The sequence below is a fragment of the Onychostoma macrolepis genome, chromosome 08, assembly GCF_012432095.1.
Source record: "Onychostoma macrolepis isolate SWU-2019 chromosome 08, ASM1243209v1, whole genome shotgun sequence".
NCBI lineage: Eukaryota > Metazoa > Chordata > Actinopteri > Cypriniformes > Cyprinidae > Onychostoma > Onychostoma macrolepis.
The window spans coordinates 28,062,442-28,089,098 of record NC_081162.1 but is presented as its reverse complement, the minus strand read 5'-3'; the positions used below and the strand labels follow the sequence as shown (position 1 = coordinate 28,089,098).

Below are 26,657 nucleotides of genomic sequence, written 5' to 3'. Positions count from 1 at the left end.
TGGTTTGGATGGATGATGGTGTTTTATTACTGGATGATTGGATAGAGGATGATTTTAATGGTTTGATGTATGATGGTTTGAATGGATAGTTTCATGATAGTTTGAATGATAGTTTGTTGGATGGATGGATGATGGATGGGGAGATGGATGGATGATGATTTGATGGTTTAATGGATGGATGATGATGTTGAATGGATGATGAATTGGATGATTTTAATGTTTTGATGTTGGATGATAGTTCAATGGATGGATGATGGTTTGTTGGATGGATGGATGATGGATGGGGAGATGGATGGATGCTGATTTGATGGTTTAATGGATGGATGATGATGTTGAATGGATGATGAATTGGATGATTTTAATGTTTTGATGTTGGATGATAGTTGAATGGATGGTTTGTTGGATGGATGGATGATGTTGGATGGATGGTTGGTTGGATGGAAATGATGGATGGATGAATGAATGGGTGGTTGGATGATGGATGGATGGATGGATGGATGAATGGGTGGTTGAATGGATGGATGATGGATGGATGGATGGATGATGATTTGATGGTTTAATGGATGGATGATGATGTTGGATGGATGGTTTTATTACTGGATGATTGGATGGATGATGATTTTAATGTTTTGATGTTGGATGATAGTTGAATGGATGGATGATGGTTTGTTGGATGGATGGATGATGCATGGGGAGATGGATGGATGATCGGATGAATGATGGTTTGATGGATGGGATGATGATGTTGGATGGTTGGTTGGTTGGATGGATATGATGGATGGATGAATGAATGGGTGGTTGAATTGATGAGTGATGGTTGGTTGGATGGATGAATTAATGAATGGGTGGTTGAATGGATGATGGTTGTTGGATGGATGGATGAATGGATGGATGATGGTTTGTTGGATGGTTGATTGGATAGATGGATGGATGGATGAATGTTATGGATGAGTGGATGGATGATGGATGGATGGTTAGATGGATATATATTTAACTTTTGTGGATGAGGGTGGAAGAACACTTAATTTCCCCGAATGCGTCACCTGTGTTGAATTTAAAAAAAAAACTATAATTAAGTGAATTCCTCTACTTGTCATTCCAGTTCAAATTATAATTGCACTTGTGTTGTGGCCAATTCAGTTCAAATCCAGCCTGATGAATTGAAAGAAAGATTCTTCAATTCTGAATTTGAAGTTTTCATATAATTGTTTTTTTTTATATTATGTAGACTCAAATCCTACAGGGTATGTGTTTATGTGTGTGTGTGTTTATATATGTATTATTTTATTTTATTTTATTTTTATTTTTTTTTGCAATGAGAATGTCCTCTGATGTCCCCAAACTTTGGCTAAGTATGTGTGTAATGTTGATTATTTGAGTATTTTGGTGCTGTATCATTGATTGAATTATTGATTGTGTGTGTAGCATGTTCAGTGTGGTTCAGGCTCTGGTGTGTTTGGTCCGTCTGAAGGTGAGATGCAGAATAATTGAGTGAGCGTGTGAGTGCCGTCGGTGCTCTGGTCTCTGTGTTTGTGTCCGTGTCTGAGAGGCTTTGATTCTCAGCTCATCCTAGAGTATGAAGCGCAGCTGGATTCCCAGCAGTCAGTAGTTTAACCCCGAATAACCTGAGCTGTGTGCTGTAGATGTGCTCAGTAAAACAGCACACAGTTTATGGTATCAGATCGTAATATCTGAGAGCTACTGTTAGTGATTTTCATTACTGTGCACCGGTCAGTCGTTAAAGACCCGTCCACATTCACTGCAGGATAGAAACAGATCTCTGAGAGGAACATGAGCCGTTATATATGTGTTTTTATCTGCTGTTTGTTCTTTACATTAGTGTTTTCTGAGTTCCTGTGGATTAATCTCCTTGGGTTTTCTTCAGTGGGTGGAGATAGATGAGCACAGGAAATGGCTTTCACAGTTACAGGAAATAGCTTAAAGTAACAGAAACAGGGCGGCTTGACATTGTGTGAATCGATCAAAAGTTTAGACATTTATAAAGTTATTTTGAAATAAATGCTGTTCTGAACTTTCTATTCATCTGTGAATCCTGAAAAATAAAAGGTATCAGTTTCCACAAAAATACTGGGCAGCACGACTGTGTTCAACATTGATGATAATCAGCATATTAGAATGATTTCTGAAGGCTGGAGTAATGATGCTGAAAATTCAGCTTTGATCACAGAAATAAATTACATTTTAACAGATATTCACATAGAGAACAGCTATTTTAAATTGTAATAATATTTGACATTTTTGCTGTACATTTGATCAAGTAAATGCAGCCTCGGTGAGCAGAAGAAACTTCATTAAAAACATTCAAAAATTTTGTTTATTTTATTTAGAGATTTGATTCAGTATGTTTAATGCACTGTATTTTTCTGTGAGTTTTGTTATATATTTAGTTTTAATTTTTGACTGTGGTGTAATTAGCTCATATCATCATAAAGATACTGATTTAAATTAATTTTTATGTAAAATGTTTTCAAAACTAGCAGTTAAGTTATGGTTGGTACAGCGTTATGGTTGATTGTGGTCAGATTGTCAAATTGTCAGATTTGTCATTGTTCAGTAAAAAAACTTAATCTGATCAAGCTCTTAAAGGGATATTTCACTTTTGTCATTATTTATGTAGTCAAAACATGTATGACTTACTTCTGTGGAATAAATTATTAAAAAAAATATCTGTGTTTGTCCATACAATGAAAGTCATTGTTATTTATACCTTTGTGTTCTTCAAAACATTGACACAAAAGAAAGAAAGTCATACAGCAAAATGAGGATAAGTGCATTTTTAATGACATTTCTGGGTGAACTAGCCCTTTAAAATCTTGCAGCTGGCGCACGATGGTTGCTTTTTTCTGGACTGATAGTTTATTTCCAGCATATGTTGACCAAACGCTTGTGCTTGACATAAATACAACAATATGTGATATGATGTAATGACCTGTAAAAGTGTAAATGCATCCATGTTTGTATATTTGGTGGGTTTGTGATCGTGCGATCTCGATCTCTGGAGACACATGGAAGCATTTATCGCGGCGAACAGCGCTTCACGCCCGCATGTCAGACGTTTGGTGGGAATTTTGTCGCTTTCTGGAAAGTTGCAGATCTCGGGGCGCCAGTGGGTGTCATGAATGACGGATTGGTCTTGCTGGTGGCCCGTAGCGAATGTTTCTCATTCTGTTCTGTTGCCAGGAAAAGATCCGTCCTGCCAAAGACGCCGCATTACAGCGATTCGGTCCTCTGCAGGATTCATCATCATCTGAGGTTTTCTCAGGTGCACTCCCGTGTTTTTCAGCCGTCGTGTGTGTGATTTCATCTGATCGGAGCACATGAAATCAAATGAAGTCAAATGAATTGGTATAGTGCACATTGAATTTACAGAAAATCATGATGTTTATTATCTTTATGCCTTATAGATGCATTTAGCAGATTAGAGTTTGGTGATAATATAATTTACATTTCGCAACAAAATATCAACAGATCAAAAGATTTGCTTATATACATCACTTTACGTTGAGTTGAGTGTACTGTACAGTATGTATGCGAATGAAGCTGGGCATACTTATTTATCCAAATTTATATAAAGAGTTGGACGATAATATAGTTTACATTTTGAAACAATACAAGCAATTAAGATTTTCTGTAAAATATATATTGCTTTACATGACTGTACTGTATGTAAGTGGTAAATTTATATATATATATATATATACAACTTTTTAAAAAAAAAGGGAAAAAAAGAATGATAATATAGTTAATTTTTGCAACAAAATCAAGCAGTTTTTTTGCGATATAGTATGTATCGCTTTGTGAGTGTACTAATGTATATATTTATATATCCAGACTTAAATATAGAGCTGCTTTGGTTGCTCAGGAAAATACTATTTCAGTCTTTCTACTTCAAAATTGCCATTTCTTTGTAATTAATTGTGAAATGTACTAGCAATTTCTAAAAGTGGACCATTTTCCCACTAGTTTAGGTTATCTATGCTTTCAATAAAAAAATAAATAAGAGGTAAAAAGGCTGAAAATGCATCACAAATACACTGAAAAAAAATTGGTGGTGAATCAATTTTCACTCATAAATTTCATTAGTAATTACAATGAAACAGCAAGTAAATTAATGAATTGAATTAAATATAAATTAATTAAACATACAATTTTGAAGTAGAAAGACTGAAATAGTATTTTTTTGTTTTTTTGTACAATTTAAAAATAATTTTTTACAGCTTTGTCAGATTGTATTCATTAATATGGCTGTAACGATAGACATATTTACTACACTGAAATAGATGTAGAAACAATTTACTCTTAGAAATTGCTAGTACATTTCATAAGTAATTAATTACAAAGACCAAAATAGTATTTCTGTGTATAACATACTCCAACAATTTTTTATTTACAACTAAAAGTTAAGTGCCAGTTGCAGAAATATTGACAAGTATTTTTATTTATTTATTTATGATTTAAAGACAGAGCCTTAGTTTGTTCAGTAAATCACAAAGACAAAAAGCAGCATTTTTTTTTTCTACGCTGTACTGAAAAAATGACATGCCTAATTCAGGAACGAGTGATCGTTGCACAGGTGCATGATGCAGTATGGCGTGTAATATAACGGCGTGAGCTGATGGAAAGTGTGTGTTTGGTGGTGATGTAATGTCCTCTTCCTGTCACACAGCGCTTTACTTCCCTTCACGACTCTTTGAAAGTCCCGTCTGGAGACGACTGGAGGCCGGTTTACACTCACGTTGACTTGGACTCGACAGTAACTGTGCCTCACAAGCGCATCTCTGGGGAAAGGCAGAGTGCAGTAATTAGTCAAACGAGGTCTGTAACTTCTGATTGCATGAGGTCACTGAGTGAGTCTGGTCTGTGGGCTCTGGAAACTTTTACTGAAGACGTCGTCATCACATTCTTACAGTAGAAAAGTATAAACTTCACTAGTGAGATGTTCAAATACATTCGTCTGTTAGTTGTACAATGTAGCTTAATTAATTAATATTATTAGTATATATATATATATATATATATATATATATATATATATATATATATATATATATATATATATATATATATATATATATATATATATATACGAGATATATATGAAACTATGAGCATGCGTGTGAGATCCACGTCACTTTCAGCAGCGGCAGCTCTTAAAGTAATAGCAGCCAAAACAACCTAATAACCCAGTGTTTAGTGTTTGATAATTTTATTCAATTTCTGTATATTTCCAACTTGCTGAAGGTCACAGGTAAATATGGCATTTATTATAATATGTGTTTTATGTGGGTTTGGGTTTATGTGAAGATTGTTTTAAGTTCAATTAAATTAGCAGTTGTTATTTTTTTAAGTCTGATAAATGTTCAAATTGATAGCTCTCAAAAACGGTAATGTTGAATGGGTATAATCAATGGTTAAATATTAGGGAGAAAAAAAGAACAAATTCTTAGGGACATCAGTGATTCTCGCCTTCAGTCAAAAAAAGATGCCATTAAACAAATATTAAAAATATACAATATTTGTGCTGTTTCTACATTAATTTGAAAATTGAATGTGCTGTGGTCAACCTTAGTATTCTATTCTATTTATGTATTTATTTTACCAGAAAACAGCGTAGGAGAAAAAAAAAGAAAAAAGAAAGATAATTTTTTTTTTTAAAGGGGTCATATGACTTTGCTTAATAGAACATTATTTGGTGTAATGCAATCTGTTTATGCAGTTTAAGGTTCAAAAAACACATTTTCCACATACTGTACATTATTGTTGCTCCTCGTTTCTGAAAAGCTCATCATTCTGAGAAGCGAGACGTGCTCTGATTGGCCAGCTATCCAGTGTGTTGTGATTGGCCGAATACCTCAAGCGTGAGACGGAAATGTTACGCTCCTTAAGTCAAGTCAAGTCACCTTTATTTATATAGCGCTTTTACAATACAGGTTGTGTCAAAGCACTTAACAGTATCAAATTGGAGGATAGAGTGTATCTATCCAATCCTTACCGCATTGTGTTGCCAAGACGACACAAAAACAATAAAACCCATTATAAACGAGGCATTTGTTGCATCCAGTGGGGACATAATTACTGATTATAATGGCTTATACTGTCTTTTTACACGTCACGTTGCATTGCGCCGCGTAAACATTACCATCTGCATTTGTGATCGGAGAAACGACAAACAACAAGCACTACTCTATACACTGCTCAAAACTCAAATTCTTTAAATATGAAAACGTACTTAAAGGCTGTGAGTCAGAAGCACCAGAAAAATTTAAAATGCGCTGCACACACTCTAATATTTGGGTTGAACTGTTCTGGAACAGTGCTGTAAATACAACTTAACCACTGATTTCTAATTGTGTCCTCTTTTGGAAGCCCAAACAAAGTAGTTTCGCTTTCACATCGAAGCACAGCGTCTCCAGGACATGGATATTTTCCAGGATATTCTCTTGCAAAGAGAAAGGAAAACTTGAAATCGCATCATATGACCCCTTTAATTGAAATCTTAAATTGGTCAAACATTCTTAAGAACAATGTAGATTTTTCAGCCCTGTTACACAGCACTGCAGTGTAGTTTGCGTGAGCAGATTATCAGATCAGTTGTTTTTGGTTAGTTTTCCGTGAATGAGTGTTTCTCGTTTCTTCTGTGTGAACAGCAGAACATTAGGACTGAAGACGGTTTTTACGCGAGAGGTTTCTGATGTGGCGTCTGTGCTGTTCTCTTCACGTTTCTCACAGCAGTTACTGTAGCGTGTCATATGATGAATGCTATTAAACATGTGCTGCTGTGTTTCTTCTCTGTTCTCGTCTGGAGGAACAAAGAGGAATCATGAATCTGTGGTAGGGCTCGATGTCATCCATCAGCTTCATTCTCTGAGCGCCGACTCTTATAGATGTCCTGTATGATCTCTAAAATGTGTTTGAACATTAGTCGTATAATGTCACGGATCTGAGGATGAATGTGGGTGTTTCACATGAGCTCCAGTTTTCCTCTTCTGTTAACTAGGGCTCGTTCACTGATCACAACAATCTTTAGCACTTATTCAGTTTAAGCAGTTTCAGAATTTATTGTGCTTTAAAGATGAATAAAGTAACGAGTTTATAGAGTTTTGCACACTGATCAACAATAGACAGTCATAGACCTTTAATTTATTTAGCAGATGCATTTATTTATTTACATTTATTTATTTAGAAGATGCTTTTATCAAAAATAACTTACAGCTTAGGAATATAACATACAATACATTTCATCTTTTATCTGAGTAAATCCTTTAAATTATTGAGATTTTTATTTTATTTTAAATTAATTTTTTAAATTTACATTTATTTTTAAGTTTTGTTTAGTTATTTTATTTTGTTATATTTTTTAGTTATTTTATTTTGTTTTATTTTGCTGTTTTATATTTTAATTTATTAATGTTTAAGTTTTTATTTTAGGTTTTTGCTTTATTTTATTTTAGAGCAGTTGTTATTTCTATGTATATATAGGTTTCATTATAAATAATACTTAAGCACATTTTTTTACACTAAATGATCATTAATTATTAATATTGTTAAGAATTTGTGTCATGATAGTGTTGCCCTGTCTTAATTAAATAAAAAGAAGATAATGTTGCAATACACACAAAACTTAACGGTTTTAAAAATATGCTTAATTTTTTAAGGCAAAAAATATATTTTAATTTTGAGCTGAAATATGAGAACAGTATATCTGTCTGTTAATATAAGGCTGTTTTTCTAACGTTCATCTCTCTCAGACTGAAGTTCTCATCTCTCTCAGGCATTTATCTCATTACAGACGGATCCAATCACTTCAGAAACACGTCAAACAGGCGTACAGTAACCCAAAAACAGCTGATAATTCGATGCATTTCAACATTTATCATGGCTTTATATTTCAGATAGCTTTTCTAAAGTTTTTGTCGCTCTGTCTGGGACGGTGTGATTGGATCCCTCTGGATTTATCTTATTAATTGCTTCAACTTCTTTTCCTTTGGCTGTTTGTAGTTGTGAAGTTAATTTTGAGGATGGTTTGTGATAAGCTCGTTCTGAAGTTCACTTTCCAGGGCAGATAATGGGATTGTGATGAAATCTCTGAAAGCGGGAGAAGAATATTCACCTTGAAAAGGGATAAACAGGGTTTTTCTGCTTCACAGCTTCTTGCTTTATTCTCCAGCAGGATCGAATCGCTTTGGCGTGAGATCAGACGCGATCCGTTCGGAAGTTCGTTTGAGATTCTGGCTGCTGGATTGAAGAATCTCCAGCCTGTTTTACAGGAATCTTAATGGCTCCGTGTCTAAAGATCCTCTCGGCGTCTCTCTCTGTGCTTTTTCAGGGAATATTGCATTAAAAGTCCTTTATGAGCTTCTGCTTCCTAAATGACTTAACAAGTCCGCCAGCTCAACTCTTATGAAGCCATTTTTATTCATTACTGATATTCCCAGCGCAGAAATACAGATGACTGGCTCTTGAAATCCAGTTTGAATAGTCTCCAACACTGAAATAAAATAAATGTTTAGTCAGTCCGGTCAGGAGAGCGTAAAGCAACCAAATCTGTTTAAATGCATTTTAATGCATCTTTTGGGATTTACGGCAAGAGGGAAATACTGTGTTGTGCCATTGGCTTATTTTTTTTATTTTGTAATTTAATTAAAATTATTATTTTTTTATTATTATTATTTTGCTTTAATTTTATTATTTTATTTTTAAATTTAAATTAAATTACTTATTGTTTTATCTTTTTTATTTCTACATATGTGGGTGAATTTATTAGAAGTCAGGAGAGCATAAAATGACAGAATATGTTTAAAGGCAATTTAATGCATCTTTTGGGCTTTATGGCAAGAGGAAAAACTGTATTGTGCCATTTGTATGACCTGTGGATGGCATTTTTAATTTAATTTAATTTAATTTAATTTAATTTTGTTATTTAATTTAATTTTGTTATTTAATTCTATTGTTTTTATTATTTAAATTAATTTTATTTAATTTTATTTTTTTAATTTACATTATTTTATTTAACTTTTTTTATTCTCATTTTATATTTTATTTTATTCCTTCACCTCTGGATGAATGATCAAGTCGGGAGTGCGTAAAGCAGCCGAATCAGCTTAAATACATTTTAATGCATCTTTGGCCTTTATGCCGAGAGTGAAATGCTTCATTATGCTGTTTGCATGATCTATTATTAATGTGGATGGCTTGTAAATCATGCACTGGGGCTTCATTACATATAGAAAGTGTCCCGTTTGACCTGTGCCAGCAAATCTGTTTTCATTGCTAACCAGCAGAAATGGAGCAAATCTATAGACATAAAACAGTTTAAGAGTTTCATTCAGTGCATCATTTCCTGATGAAGAAGCCAACGTTTGTGAAGAAGTGAATTTTTTAAATGATTACTGCTCATATATTGAGGAAAAAATGTTCATTTGTCTTGTTCAGTTACCTGTTGATTATGTTGCTTAAAGCCCTCTCTTTTTTCATCCGGCTATTGAAGCAATGAAGGTAATGAGCACTAATTAGTTTCAGAGAGCTTGTAGTGAAATGGGCGGATGTTCGTTTTATCGTGGCCCGACATCTGAGGCATATTTGCTGTAATTAAAAGCAGGCCGTATAATTGCAGAAGCTGCTCTCTGTCAGGGTGTCTGGAAATGACAAGCTTTTACCTCGTTCTCCTGTATTTCACCTGGTTTCACCAGCTCTTCATATCTATTAACTTAATGAACGCTGCCCGCGCTCTCATTAAAGCAAGCGCTGGTAATCAGAGCGCGAGGCGATTAGCGGTCGAGGGCTTCAGTCCGGCTCGGATGTAGGGGTGATGTGCGATATTAACACACATAATATCTTCTGGGATTTTATTGAAAATGATAATTCAATGATATTTTGCTGAGTGTGTTATTGTGCTGGTATCTTAAGGACTGCTGTGGACAGCTGACTCCTAAAGTTTTTGATATTCTTTATATTCTGTGTGGTGGTCAGTTCACAGCAGTGATAGAAATTAATCTTTTCCAATATGTTTAAATTGATTTTTACCTTTTATAAAACCATTTTTCTAAAAGGGTGCATTATCTTTTGAGTCAAATTCTTACATTTAATCAGTCAATTAGAATAATAAGACATTTAACTTGTGTACTTAAAATGCACTAAGATAACTAAAACTAAAACTGAAATTAAAAAATAATTAATACTAAAATAATAAAACATTTAAAAACAAAAAAGACGCAAACAAATATTTTAAAATGTTACTTATACTGAAATAAATGAACAAAAAACTATATAGACATTTAAACAATGAATAAAAATAACAGAAACAGCATTACTAAACTTTTCCTCATTTTTAGTTTAACTTCATGTACTTAAATAACTGAAATAAAATAAAATAAAAAAATAATAAAAATATAATTAAATAGACATTTAAAAACAAATAAACAAAAAAAACTAAATTACTGAAACATTTCATTTATTTACATTATTTTATTTTAGTTTGACGTAATGTAGTAAAATAATTAAAACTGAAAAAAGATTAAAAATACAACAAAATTATTTTATTCTCCTTTTTTAGTTTTAATTTGATTTACTAAAACAGTTCAAACAAATAAAAATAAAAGCTATAGGCATTTAACAATTAAAATAAAAATGACAAAAAACTAAATTACGAAAACTAACAAAGTAAAATGAAAACAGAAAATATAAAAATAAAAACAAATTCAAAATATTAATAAAAAATCACTCTTTCATCGTTACATTGATGCAGGATTGTTATTTCAGATTTTTTCATTTTTTGCATTGCTCATATTTAATTTTAACAAATGCTTGAAAGTGTAGTCGCGTGAAATCTAATTATTACATCTGTGATCTTGTTGATATTGTTGATATATCATATCATTTATCATAAGTATTTAGCATTAAGGAATTTTTAGAATATTTTTCCCGCTGATTTTAGCACAAATATTGTGAATATTTCATAAAAGCAGTCTCTGCTCGTCTTTGTTTTCCTTGTTATAAAAACTCATTTGATGTGTGAACAGTGCACAAAAGTCAAAGACAAAAACATTTGACGAGCACAACATTTCCAGTCGTGCATAAAAGGCTTTATTAGGACGTATAAAAAGAAATTTACAGCAGGAATAATTTTCTAAAGCGTTGGGTGGAAGAAGAAACGAGCGCGGTCTGATACGCCCCTCCATTTCATTAAGACTGCAGTGGTATATGTTCACATTCGCTCGCTCGCTCCAGACCTTGAGTCTCGTGTTGTTTTAGTTTTGCGTCTGTCAGGAGCAGATTTGACTGCTTTTGTTGTGTTATAATGGCGTTTCAGGTATAGTTTGTGTTGAATGGAGGAACCGCGGCCTTGATTTCGCGTCTTTAAATGGGTTTTTCTCTGTGAATTCCTCTTTTCTCTCTTGACCCAGCTGTGGGTTTCATCTGTCTGGCTCTTTTGTGATAAATCGGCTCTTTATTGTTGCGTTGGTCTTGTCTTCTGGTGAAGATGTGAGGAGCGACACGCTAATGTTTCTTATTAAACATCGATGGCTGCGTGTGAATATTAACGCTGTTTTACTTTATTCAAAAACTGCTTTTGCATTCAGTGCATTCATCAGCATGAGTTTAGACATTATGTGCTTTAGAAAAGTTTCATTTGTACTTTTATTTTCAGAGGTCACGCTGCTGAATGTGTCTGGTGGAAAATGTCAAATAAGTTTAGAGAGGTTGATGGATAAAACAAGTGGAAAACATCTCTTTTATTTATTTTATGTTTATTATAAAGATCATTTATAATTATTGTTATATTAAATAAAATACAGATAATATTAAAACTGTAGCGATGTAATATTTATTATTAAAAACAAGCATTGCAATGTTATATTTTCAGTATTTTTTAATTTATTTATTATCAATTTTCTTTTTATTTAGATGTTATTTTATTTTGTTTACTTTTAGAATATAGTAGCTACTAATAATTAATAATAATTAAACATTACCATTAATAAGTGTTTATAATTATTAAATTATTTTGAAAGATGTCTATTTTATTTTATATTTATTATAAAGGTATTTATCATAAGATGTCTTATAATTCTTATTATATAAAATAAAATATAAATAATGCAAAGTATTAAAAATAAAGCAATGTAAGATTTATTATTAACAACAAGTGAGACCATGTAATATTTTCATTTATTTATTTATTATTATGTATATGAATATATGATAATTAATAATGGATATTGCAATGTTATATGTATTTTTAAATGTATATTTTATTTATTTTTGTATGTATTTTATTGTTTTGTTTACTTTTAGAATATAGTAATAGTTAGCAATAATAAATGATCATTGCTATAAATAAATAGTAATAAATATTATCATTGTTTTGAAAAGTTGTTTTGAAATTAGTGATAAGAATAATAATAAATGTTAATGTTATCTATTCTTATTTTTATATATTATAAATGTATAAATCTGTATTTTATTATTATTATTCACACTTAGAATGTAAAAATAGTAACAAATAAGTAACATATATATATATATATATATATATATATATATATATATATATATATATATATATATATATATATATATATATATATATATATGTGTGTGTGTGTGTGTGTGTGTGTTAGTTATGTTATATGTTAGTGCTGTCAATCGCGATTAATCACATCCAAAATAAAAGTTTTGTTTATTATATATGTATGTATACTGTATATATTTATGTATATATAAATACACACACATACAGTATATATTTTGAAAATATTTCCATGTATTTCAAGTGATCATATTATAGAAGTATTAATATATTTATATATTAATATGTAAAGATGGAATGGTTCAGCCTAAAATAAATCTGAGCTTGTTTTTGCACAGAAGTGATTCTGATCAGTAATAATAGCTGTACTGGCCCTTTAAACCAGGAACCACTTATGTGTCAGTATGTGGCGATCACAATATAGACTGTAAACTAAACAATTTTATATGTTAAGTCTGATAATCAGAGTCTGTGAAGCTGTGATGTGTTTTTGGGTGCTCCGTCTGCGGGTCAGTGATCCAGTGTCTCTCTGTCCTTGAGCGTCTGACTGATGAGGTCACTCACCGGACATCTGTCCTGCGCTCTGATTGGTGGAGGCGGGTGTCAGGGGGCGTCGGCACACATCTGAGGTTTGACACCTGGCGGCTTTATTATTGTCTTTGCGCTGACAGAGACACCGTGGCTCCGTGAATCAGGTTCACACAGAGTGTGTGTTTAATGAATCAGAGATCCAGGAGTCATCATGAATAACTGAGAGCAGTTATAGTTTTTATTGTATCATTTGCTTTTAAAATATTCAACTTTGCTGTGTATATTCAACAAAAGCCATTCGTGCTGATATGGCAAGAAACAAATAAATGCAATGAAATCAACAAATCCAACATTTGATTGAATGATTGATTAATTGATTGATTTTTTTTTTTTTTGCATTTATTTATTTCCATTTATTTTCTTAAATATATTTATTTTTATATAATTATATTTATTCTATTTATTATAGAATTATTCAAATTTAAATTATTTAAAACATTTTATTTATATTTATTATAAATATAAATAATATTATTAAATTAGTAAATGTATTTATTTATTAGTTTTTTTCATCATATTAACGATTAATTTCTTTTTTAAATTTATATATTTTGTTTAATTAATCATATAATTTAAAAAATAATAAGGTTAGAGCTGTTATGAAGGTGGTATGAAATCGAGGTGGTGTTGTGTGCAGTGTTATTGTAGTGTCGTTTGATAAACTATTATAGTTTTTTTTTTTATAATTTTGAGTTTTTATTTTTATATTTTTTCCTTTTTTATTTTAATTTTAGTCAGTTTTAGTAATTAGTGTTTTAGTTATTTTTTAAAATGATTTCTTTACAGCTTTTATTGATTTTTATTTTAGTCAATTTAAACTAAATTAAAATGAGGAATGAATAGTCATTTTTCAGTTTGTTTTCTTTACAATTTTTTTTTAATTTTAGTCAGTTTATGCTAAATTAAAATGAGAAATGTTGCCTTGGAATGTTGCCTAGCTGAAATCAAATTTTTGCACACAATTTTTGTTTACATTTTGTATTGTATATTGTATTTTTGTATATTTTGTATTATTTATTTTATTTCAAGTGATTTATTTATTTCTTTTTTTTTTCTTCATTTTTTTTATGTAACTTTTTTTTATTTTTTTTATTTTTAGCAATGGTTGTGTGGTTGTAGAGTAAGACTTAACTCCTGTTAAATCTGAACAAAAGAAAAGCTAAATATTTTAACCATAAACCAACAAGTTTGAAAGCAACAGGAGCAAAACAGAAAGCCAGTCAGACACATCATTGTTGTCACCAATCAGCCGCCCTGATTAAAGCAAACACGCTAATGACACACAAACGCCGTAATGAAGATGCATCTTCATCATCATCATCAGTGTGTTTTTACTCATCTGTCCTGAGAGTCGAAATCTCTCTCTCTCTCTATCTGAGTGTCCCTCGCACGCCCGCCACTGCTGCTCTCAGCCTAATTGGCTGACAGTGGAGTGTCTTTGTCGTCATGGAAACTACTTTAATGTCTCTTTATTGGACATCACGGCCTTGAGTCGTGGTCGGCGCGGCGACGCAGGAAGAGGAATTAGTGAGGAGAGGAAACAGAGGGAAGCGCTGTAATGAGAGTGATTTCAGACGGTCAGCCTACAGGAAGATAAAAGCAGTCATTATTTCCATCAAATTACATGCTATCAAATCACATCTGGGTTATCATAGTTAACCAAAACTAAAACCATAAAAAAATACTGTTACTTGAAATCAAATATAACGGAAATCAAAAATATATATAATTTTTTTTCTCATTTTCATTTAGGTTATCTTGATGTATAAAATAACTAATAATAAAAACTATATAGACATTTAAAAACAACAGCTATATAAATAACAAAAGTGCACAACAAAATTACTAAAACTTTAAAGATTAACATGAAATCAGAAAATATAAAATATACTAACATACTGTATATAACACATTTAATCAACTTAATTCATTAATTATTAAACTATTAAATATTTTTAAAAGCTTTATTAATCATTCATTCATGTATTTATTTAGTCTCAAATTTATTTTAACACCCGACTTACAACATAAAATAGGAAACACATCATATTTTCTATTTTCTAGTTTCTATTTTTTGGAAATAAATGGTCTCTACAAAATAATGTATGACTATTAATGTAACAATTACAGTAATAATAATGCAAAAAATATAGTAATAGTTTAGACAGTGTGTATTGCTACGAAATAAAAATATATGAATGCATAAATAAATATAAAATTATGTAAAAAAAATTAAAATAAAGTTAAAATGCACAGAACATAATAAAGTAATAAAATATATATATGTAGTTAAAATTACTTGCATATATTTTTTAAATTGTATTTGTTTTATCAAGTCTTTTATGCCTTTATTTATTTTCCTATAAATACATTTTATTTATTAATTTTTCTGTAGGTTTGGTCGTCTATACCTCCTGATAAGCCATAGTTTGCTCTTTTGCTTGTTTGTCTGACGTTTGATGAATTTCAGGAGTGTTTCAGGGGACTTCGGTTGCAGTTTCACGTTAGTGTAATTTCACGTATATGTTCGTTACAGCTTCGGTTCCAGCATCAGTCTCCTGTTTCTGTTTTGTTTTTCGTTCTTCGCTCTGATGAACCTCAGTGTCGTTGAGTGGCGAGACGAGCGGCTGTAATGTGTGCTCAGATCTCATCCAGTGCTGCTCATAAACACATCTGCGCTGTTTCTACCTTTCAGTCCTGATTATCTTCGTCCTGAGCCGGTGTGCTAACGAGCTCTTGTGACGAGCATCTGCTCGTTTGTCATTAATGCCGAAGCTCATATGGGTTCCTCTCTTGTTCTCTGCGCTGCACTGGACTGGACTGGACTGTATTGAGCGGTCTGGTCTGGTCTGGTCTGGACTGGACTAAAGTGAGCGGTCTGGACTGGACTGGACTGGACTGGACTGGACTGGACTGGACTGGACTGGTCTGGACTGGACTGGTCTGGACTGGACTAAAGTGAGCGGACTGGACTGGACTGGACTGGACTGGTCTGGACTGGACTGGACTAAAGTGAGCGGTCTGGACTGGACTGGACTAAAGTGAGCGGTCTGGACTGGACTGGACTGGACTGGTCTGGACTGGACTGGAGTGAGCGGTCTGGACTGGACTGGACTGCAGTGAGCGGTCTGAACTGGACTGGACTGGAGTGAGCGGTCTGGACTGGACTGGACTGCAGTGAGCGGTCTGAACTGGACTGGACTAAAGTGAGCGGTCTGGACTGGACTGGACTGGTCTGGACTGGACTGGAGTGAGCGGTCTGGACTGGACTGCAGTGAGCGGTCTGAACTGGACTGGACTAAAGTGAGCGGTCTGGACTGGACTGGACTGGACTGGTCTGGACTGGAGTGAGCGGACTGGACTGGACTGCAGTGAGCGGTCTGAACTGGACTGGACTGGACTAAAGTGAGCGGTCTGGACTGGACTGGACTGGACTGGAGTCAGCGGTCTGAACTGTCTAGACTGGACTGGACTAAAGTGAGCGGACTGGAGTGAGCGGTCTGGACTGGACTGGACTGGACTAAAGTGAGCGGACTGGACTGGACTGGACTGGGCTGGTCTGGAGTGAGCGGTTTGGACTGGACTGGACTGGACTAAAGTGAGCGGTCTGGACTGGATTGGACTGGTCTGGAGTGAGCGGTCTGGACTGGATTGGACTGGACTAAAGTGAGCGGTCTGGACTGGACTGGTCTGGAGTGAGCGGTCTGGACTGGACTGGACTGGACTAAAGTGAGCGGTCTGGACTGGACTGGACTGGGCTGGTCTGGAGTGAGTGGTCTGGACTGGACTTAACTGGACTAAAGTGAGCGGTCTGGACTGGACTGGTCTGGAGTGAGCGGTCTGGACTGGACTGGACTGGTCTGGAGTGAGCAGTCTGGACTGGACTGGACTAAAGTGAGCGGTCTGGACTGGACTGGTCTGGAGTGAGCGGTCTGGACTGGACTGGACTAAAGTGAGCGGACTGGACTGGACTGGTCTGGAGTGAGCGGTCTGGACTGGACTGGACTGGACTGGTCTGGGCTGGTCTGGAGTGAGCGCTCTGGACTGGACTGGACTGGTCTGGTCTGGATTGAGCGGTCTGGACTGGACTGGACTGGGCTGGTCTGGAGTGAGCGGTCTGGACTGGACTGGTCTGGACTAAAGTGAGCGGTCTGGACTGGATTGGACTGGTCTGGAGTGAGCGGTCTGGACTGGATTGGACTGGACTAAAGTGAGCGGTCTGGACTGGACTGGTCTGGAGTGAGCGGTCTGGACTGGACTGGACTGGACTAAAGTGAGCGGTCTGACTGGACTGGACTGGGCTGGTCTGGAGTGAGTGGTCTGGACTGGACTTAACTGGACTAAAGTGAGCGGTCTGGACTGGACTGGTCTGGAGTGAGCGGTCTGGACTGGACTGGACTGGTCTGGAGTGAGCAGTCTGGACTGGACTGGACTAAAGTGAGCGGTCTGGACTGGACTGGTCTGGACTAAAGTGAGCGGACTGGACTGGACTGGTCTGGAGTGAGCGGTCTGGACTGGACTGGACTGGACTGGTCTGGGCTGGTCTGGAGTGAGCGCTCTGGACTGGACTGGACTGGTCTGGTCTGGATTGAGCGGTCTGGACTGGACTGGACTGGGCTGGTCTGGAGTGAGCGGTCTGGACTGGACTGGTCTGGAGTGAATGGACTGGTCTGGACTGGACTGATCTGGTCTGGACCAGACTGAAGTGAGCGCCGGCCGGCCCGCTGTGGCAGATGAAGCGCTGTGATTATCTCTGGGCCGGATCGGGTCGCTCTCAGACAGAGATATAGAAACACAATTAGATTAAATTAGAAAGTGGAAACCCATTTGTGTGCATTAGATGGTGAACATCTCCAGAGCAGCGGCTCATGGGTTGATGGAGCAGCAACAAGTCCTTGATGGTTTTTAAAAATGTATTTCATTTTATTTATTTTATTTTATTTTATTTTGCCTACTTTCATGGTGAAGCAGTAGTTGTTTACATCATTTTATTTATTGTTCACGCTTATTTAAAAAAAAAAATATTATTATTAAATAAAAATATAATTATTTTAAATAAACAAACAAACCATTTTAGCAGAAAACGGCACACTTTATCGTTTAGAGTCAGCAGCATCAGATTTAAGTGTTTGATTCCTAGAGATGCACAAACTGATCAAATCAATCTTGTATTTTGAATATTTCTGTTCACTCTTGTAAAGCAGAAGAATGCCTGACGTGTGTGTGTGAGCACATGTGGCCAGTCAATCGTTCCTGCATGCATTAATGCTTTAGATGCGAGCGTCTGTCAAATGCATGAATGCAAATGTGATTCAGGACCTCGTCGTGGGTTTTCAATTGATCTCCACTGATTCCCATCATGTACATCATGAGCAGTGTTAGTATCAGCTGAAGACTGAACTCTGGAGAATGCATGCTGCTCAGAGGTTAACAGGTCAAACTTATACAGGATTGCTGTGATTCTCCAGCAAGCATGCAGCATTATTGCGTCCCGTCGATGTGTCTTTGAAGTCGTGGCATTAACAGTTTTAGCACGGAGGCTTTTTCCATCTGAAAGCCCTTTTAGTTTTTAATCAGAGTCGATTCAATTAAATTATTTATTTTCTTTTGAGGTGCAAATCTGGGATCAGTTGAGAAGAACGGGTCAGTCACGTTTAATGTTTGAGTGACGTAATTACGCTCAGGTGGTGGTTTGATTAACGAGCGTGTGCAGATGACCTTTCCTGACCTTTGACCCTGTTGTGTGTCGGCAGGTGTGTGGAGATCATCGCTAAGGAGGGTCGGAGTCTGAAGGAGCTCTATCTGGTGTCCTGCAAGATCACCGATCACGGTAAGACTGACATGCGTTTCGTTTTCATCGTCCGACTGAAACATGAACACTGTATTCTCAAAGAACAGACATGAACTTTAACCTTTAGTCTTCTTACACAGTCAGTTTTCCCATTTAGGCTTAACTACTGTCATTTACGTATTTATTTTATTTTATTTTCAAATTCCTAAAACTTTGCCTGCTGTCGTGGTGGAGCAGCAGACTTTTACATTTCATTGTATTTAATTAGTATTTATTTATTTTAATCCTAAAACTTTGCCTACTGTAATGGCAAAGCAGCAGACTTTTGTATTTATTTTATTTTATTTTATTATTATTATTTTTTTTTTAATCTATTTTTCAGAATCCTAAAATTTCATGACAGAGATTCATGACAAAATCCTAATTTCATGGCAGGCTTTTACATATTATTTGATTGATTTATGTTATGTTTTTGTTGATTTTATTCAGATGTTTTATTTATTTATTTATTTTTATTTTTTATGCATTTAATTAATTAATTTTTATTTTCATTCATTCATTCTAATGAAGCAGCATATTTTATTTTGTTCTATTTTAACAAAACACTTAAATATTTTCAATTTTTCAATTCATCTTTTACATTAATTTATTTTTGTTTGTGTATTGCAAAATCCTAAAACTTTGCATACTTTCTTGGCAAAGCAGCATTCTTTCTATACATGTCCAGGTTTACATTTTTAAATGTCTCTCTCTCATATTTTGTGTAAGAAGTCAGTGCTCAAATGGTGTGTCAGTCAAGCTTTCATGTCTGTATCTCATGTCTGGAGTGCGTATAAGTCCGTATTAATGCACATCGTCAGTCTCATCCTGGAGCTCCAGCAGCCTGTGGTCCAGATAATACAGTTCTGATGGCAGATAAAGCCTCTGATCCCTGAAACAAAGGCTGTGACAGCTGCATGTGTTCACGCTGAATCCTGCGGCGCTCTGGGTAATTACTGAAGGACGGAGCGGAGCGATTATGCCGAGCGAACAATAGCTACACAAACTGCCAAACGTACTGTAACTGCAAAACTCCTCCGACGAGCCGCTCTGGTGCTGCTTCCTAAAACACTGCCTTTTGTCATTGTGAAGCAGCAGGTTTTTACTTTTATTTGATCAAATTTGATTGAAGTCCTACAACTTTGCATGCTGAAACAACAGGCATTTTGTGAGTTTGTTTGCTTTTACCCTTTTAATTATTTAAAAAAAAAAATTATTTTAAATATTTAAGTTTTTTTTTGTTTTTTTTTACACTTTCCCCGCCAGCGTTTTTGAAAAATGTTGCCAGCCACCGCCAACTTTTTTGCTGAGTTTCACTAAAAAATGTCATGGCCCCCAGAATATTTTGTTGTATGAATATCTGAACATGCAATACATCAAAATAAAGTTCAGACCCTCTACATTCAAACAAAAATCTGTTTTATTCTAGCATCAAGCATTGTTTTTTTTTATTAACACTTGAATGTAGGTAGGTTTCATAAAAAAAGCAACATTTTAAGCAGAAAAGCTGACAAAATCGCATTTTTATTAAATACTACAACTGGATCATAGTCAGTAATATTATCAAAGCAAAGATGCAGTAGATGGCTTCCATCAGGATCCCAGAGCTTGCACAGGCCTTTACCACTTTCTGGATCCACATTTCACTCTGTAACATTAGACGGTTTTCATTTACATGCGGTTAGTGTTGATGATCACATTATTTTTCATATACATATGCTTACATATGAGATCGCTCGTTTCTGCGTCTTCCTGGTCTGTGTTTTTGATCGGCACTTTCTAGACTCATTCAGGAGATGCGTAATAGCGCCCCCTAGCGTATAACAGTGAAAACAGGGAAAATTCCATGTTTGGTGGGGAAAGAGTTAACGTTAAATTTAAGATTTTTTTCCTCAACATCTTAAAAAATTGCCCATTGTCATGGTACACACACTGCCAAACGTAATATAACTGCGTGGCGTGTTTTTGAGTGGAAAAGCGGTGCTCTTCAGTGACAGGGCGCTGAATCTCTGTGTGTTTGTGTTGAGCTCCTGCCCAAACGCTGACCGCAGGACTAGCCCTGCCTTTCCCATGAACACCAGCGCAGACCCACGCATTACACGTCATTACAGGCAGCTGTGTCACTTATGCTCAGAGAAGTAATCACATTAACAACCTGAGAAACGTACTGGACGAGACGTCCATGTAGAGTTATGAGGCATTTTTCATTTTCCCTTTTAGGCCTAACTACTGTCATGGTGAAGCAATAGTTATTTACATTGTTTTTCAAGTTATTTTATTTTATTTTTTCAAAATCTTATAACTTTACTTACTGTCAAAACAAAAGCAGCAAGCTTTTAACATTTTTAAATTATTATTTTATTTTATCTTATTTTTCAAAATCCTAAAACTTTCCCCTCTATCATAATGAATCAGCAGGCTTATTTTATTTTATTTAATTTTTATTGATTTTATATATATTTTTTTCAAAATCCTATAACTTTGTTTACTGTCATGATAAAGCAGCAAGCTTTTACATTTTTAATTTATTTTATTTTATTCATTTTTTTATTTTATTTTTTAAAATCCTAAACCTTTGCCTTCTGTCATCATGAAGCAGCAAGCTTTTTATTTTATTAATTGCCGCTCTTCAGATATGAGAAAGAGGTCTCTTCTGATCACCAAGGATGCATTTATTTGATCAAAAATACAGTAAAAATTGTGAAATATTACTATAATTTAAAATTGCTGTTTTCTATGTGAATATCTGTTAAACTGTAATTTATTTCTGTGATGCGCAGCTGTATTTTCAGCATCATTACTGCAGTCTTCAGTGTCACATGATCTTCAGAAATCATTCTAATATGCTGATTTGCTGCTCAACAAACATTTCTGATTATTATCAATGTTGAAAACAGTTGCGCTGCACAATATTTTTTGTGGAAACTGTGATGCATTTTATTTTTCAGGATTCAAAATAACAGCATTTATTTAAAATTGAAATATTTTGTAACATTATAAATGTCTTTACTGTCACTTTTGATCAATTTAATGCATCCTGAATGAATAAAAGTATTAATTTCTTGTGGAAGCTGTGATACACTGCAAGTATTAAGCAGCACCAATGTTTTCAACATCGATAATAAGAAATAAATACATTTTTTAAGCACCGTATCAGTATATTAGAATGAAATGTCTTTAATAAACTCCGATCAGTCAAGCACTAGTTAGGACGCGATGTTAGTGTCCAGCGGTCATCTCGGACACTGAGAACATCCTCGCTTCATCTCTGCAGGTTTTGGCCGAACGAGCCGCGTCTCTGAAAGTCACTTTAGCGTTTCTTTGGCAGCGGTGAGTTAAAGTGACTGAAGGAAACATGTGCTGTTTCTTCACCGCAAACTTCAACCTCTAAAGCCTTAAAACGGCCTGAAATCAGACTTCTTATTATAAGCACTGCAACAAGTCCACTAGCAGATGTTACTGTGAATATTTACATTACATTTAGTCATTTAGCAGATGCTTTTACCCAAAGGTTCTTACAATAGAAGCAAGAATCTTGTAAATTGTTTTTATAAATAAAAGAAAACAAGTAGATAGAATAGAAATAGAATAGAGAGAGCTAGTGTTAGATGGTCAAGTTGTTATTTTTAATAGAATAGGAAACACTAGAGTTAGAGGGTAAAGTTATTTTTTATAATAAATAAATAGAAGAAAAGTAGATAGAATAGAAACAGAATAGAGAGAGGGTCAAGTTATCATTTTTAATAAATAAAAAGAAGAAAAGTATATAGAATAACAAAAAAACAATAGAGTTCTAGTGCTAGAGGATCAAGTTTTTAATAAATAAAAGAAAAGTTATAGATATAATAGAAATAGAATAGAGAGAGCAAATGTTAGAGGGTCAAAGTTTTTAATAAATAAAAATAAAAGTAGAATAGAAATAGAATAGAGAGTGCAAGTGTTAGAGGGTCAAGTTGTTATTTTTAATAGAATAGGAAACACTAGAGTTAGAGGGTAAAGTTATTTTTATAATAAATAAATAGAAGAAAAGTAGATAGAATAGAAACAGAATAGAGAGAGCTAGAATAGAGAGAGGGTCAAGTTATCATTTTTAATAAATAAAAAGAAGAAAAGTATATAGAATAACAAAAAACAATAGAGTTCTAGTGCTAGAGGGTCAAGTTTTTTTTAATAAATAAAATAAAAAATTATAGATAGAATAGAAATAGAATAGAGAGTGCAAGTGTTAGAGGGTCAAGGTTTTTTAATAAATATAAAAGAAAAGTAAATAGAATATAAATAGAATAGAGAGTAAATGTTAGAGGGTCAAGGTTTTTAATAAATAAAAATAAAAGCAGAATAGAAATAGAATAGAGTGCGCAAGTGTTAGAGGGTCAAGGTTTTTAATAAACATAAAAGAAAAGTAGATAGAATAGAAATAGAATAGAGAGAGCAAATGTTAGAGGGTCAAGGTTTTTAATAAATAAAAATAAAAGTAGAATAGAAATAGAATAGAGTGCTCAAGTGTTAGAGGGTCAAGTTTTTTAATAAATATAAAAGAAAAGTAGATAGAATAGAAATAGAATAGAGAGAGCAAATGTTAGAGGGTCAAGGTTTTTAATAAATATAAAAGAAAAGTAGATAGAATAGAAATAGAATTGAGTGCAAGTGTTAGAGGGTCAAGGTTTTTAATAAATATAAAAGAAAAGTAGATAGAATAGAAATAGAATAGAGAGAGCAAATGTTAGAGGGTCAAGGTTTTTAATAAATAAAAATAAAAGTAGAATAGAAATAGAATAGAGTGCGCAAGTGTTAGAGGGTCAAGGTTTTTAATAAATAAAAATAAAAGTAGAATAGGAATAGAATAGAGAGTGCAAGTGTTAGAGGGTCAAGGTTTTTAATAAATAAAAATAAAAGTAGAATAGAGTGCGCAAGTGTTAGAGGGTCAAGGTTTTTTAATAAATACAAAAGAAAAGTAGATAGAATAGAGAGAGCTAGTGTTAGAGGGTCAAGTTATTATTTTTAATAAATAAAAAGAAGAAAAGGATATAGAATAAAAAAGAATAGAAAACACTAGTGTTAGAGGGGTGACTTTTTGTAATAAAACCAGTAGATAGAATAGAAATAGAATAAACACTAGTGTTAGAGGGTCATGTTTTTTTAATAAATAAAAAGAAAAGTAGATAGAATAGAAATAGAATAGATTGACGATGGCTAAAGACTCAGCTGCTCGGATCGAGTTGGAAAACCATTAAAAAACATGCTGTTGTGTGTATTTCGCCAGCTGTATGAGTAGTGTTGAATTGCAGTAAAATTCTCCGGATCACGTGCGCTCATGGGAAGTCTGATACGCCGCTAATGTATTTCAGCCCACTTGAGATAATCACACATAAGTGGCGCAGTAATGTGGCGAATCGCTCCGAACTCCTCGCAGCAGTTGTTTAACATCAGCAGAACTCGAATCGACGGTAATCACGACCCTCGGCCCGTGATGAATGACCGCAACATCAAAACCCAACGCTAATGACGGCCTGGAATGCGGCCCAAATATCCGCACATTTAAAGAAGATGAATGTTGGACACCCGATCCTCCGGGCCTCCGCGGGCTAATGCGGGTCACTTCAGGGTGATGTCCAACACCGTCGCTCCTCTGAGGACCGCTAAAGACGCCGTTCTCCTGCTGCTAATGAACTGGTCGCTGGGTTTCCCGCGCGGCTCTGCATCAATTGGATAATAGGAGGTTGATTTTTGCATCCGCGTTCTTGGCCGACTTGAGCCTCTCGTTTAAATTACGGGTGCTTGAGGGCAAAAACTGCAACAGAATGAACAAAAATACCTGCAAATTCAAGAAAAGGGACAGAAATCATCCTGTGCACAATTAAAATTAATCTATTACATATGTTGCGATTTAAGTCAATGTGAAAATGAAATGAAACATTGCATCAAAGATGTATTTTTATGCATAGTTTTTTGCAGTGTTAACCATTATATAACCAACATTTATTTTTTTAATCAGCACTGATAATCATTATTACAATATCAAAAGCAATAATCAACTATATATATATATATATATATATATATAGTTGATTATTGCTTTTGATATATATATAAAAGAGAAAGAGAAAATGCCTCCAAATTCAAGAAAAAGGGACAAATATAGTCCTCTGCACAATTAAACTTAAATGTTGCTATTTAAGTGAAATTAATGAAAAGTCTCATATTGCATCAGTTCATATTGCATAAAATATTTTTATGCATTTTTTCTTTTGCAATACATTCTATTAATTGATATTAATAATTAGTATTACAATATTACGAGCAATAATTAAATATTAATTAATTACATTAATAATTAATAAAAAAATGTGTTTTGTTTATTTTACACAGCAAAAGAAATATTTTATTGCTCAGTATTTTTCTCTTGTTTTCAGCACAAATATCTAAACATTCATAAGTCAAGATACATTTACTTTAGAAGCAAAATTACATAAATATTAATCATTTTAAGACTTGTTTTCTGAGAAATGTATTAAATTAAGTGAATTTATGCTTAAAACAAGAACAAATATCTGCCAATGGTGTAAGAAAAATAAATGTAATTCAATGAAAAAGCAAGATTATTTTTCTGACCCCAATGACAGATACTTTCTCTCATTTTAAGAATAAATTAGCTTCATTTTGATACATTTTTACAGAATTATTATTTTTTTTTAATCAAGATATTAAATCATTCTGCTTCTCAAGCTGATTTAATGTTTAGATATTTGTGCTTTAAAACATGACAAAATACAGAGAACATCATATTTTTGCAGTGTACATTTTATGTAGGATGACATAAATTACATGAATCTCATACTGTAGCATTATGTGATTATTGTATTGAGCAGCATTAAGCATTCTGTGTAAATGAGCATAAATCCCTGTCAGATGCAGCTTCTTTTCCACTTTTGCAGTATAAAGATTACTTTTGTTGATGTTGTTCAAATTCTATTGCTAACAGCCCTGCATTATTCTGATTGATTGAATTATTTTAATAAATAAGAGTATTTGAGATGACAACAGCTACTGAATACATTTAATATTAATAAAAATGTCCTTAGAAAGATTTTAAAAAATGTCCATGGAAATCAATTTGAGCGGCGAATATTGGTGCTTAATGGAAAAGCACATTTCTGACCTTGTCTCTAGCATTGATTTTTACATTTTTTTTATTAATGTCTTGTAGGAGTTGGTTGAAGCCGTCGGTCATGTTCTCTTCTTCTTCTGCTGTTTTTCTTGTTTTTAATCAGCAGATCCGGAGAGATGGAGCGCAGTAATAATGCTCTTGTAATTTCCGGCGTGATGTAGTGTGCAGGAAATGGACAAACCGTGTGACGTTCACTCGCTAGAGCGCATCTGAAGCACTAAAACACACTGAAGAGCCTCTCATTCTGCTTCCATTAAGAGCTATCTTCTTGTTTGCTGGTTAGTGATCATGTCGAGCTGCAGTGACGCACAGAAAACATCCAACCTGCTTTAGTTTAATTAGATTTTATCATTACTAATGCACTGCTCATGGCATGACAGCGGGTCAAGAGGTTCTGTTCTTAAAGATGATTCTGTCCATTATCAGAAGTTCATTTTATGAAGCATTTAGAATTTTTTTTTTTTTTTTTAATGTGAACTGTCATTTAAAGTTTATTTATAACTAATACATCTAATGCA

General features: G+C 34.0%; 1 protein-coding gene and 1 long non-coding RNA gene across 2 annotated transcripts in view; both read left to right on the top strand.

Annotated features, from left to right (window-relative positions):
• Nucleotides 1-26,657, top strand: part of fbxl17 (F-box and leucine-rich repeat protein 17) — a 233,852-nt gene that overhangs the window by 145,317 nt on the left and 61,878 nt on the right. The window contains exon 8 of the mRNA XM_058785068.1: nucleotides 18,895-18,971. Coding sequence (XP_058641051.1) covers nucleotides 18,895-18,971 — 77 coding nt within the window. The remainder of the gene's footprint in view (nucleotides 1-18,894; nucleotides 18,972-26,657) is intronic.
• LOC131545872 (uncharacterized) lies at nucleotides 23,614-24,111 on the top strand. Its single transcript, XR_009272516.1, has 2 exons — nucleotides 23,614-23,775; nucleotides 23,901-24,111. It is a non-coding gene; the product is annotated as an uncharacterized LOC131545872 (long non-coding RNA).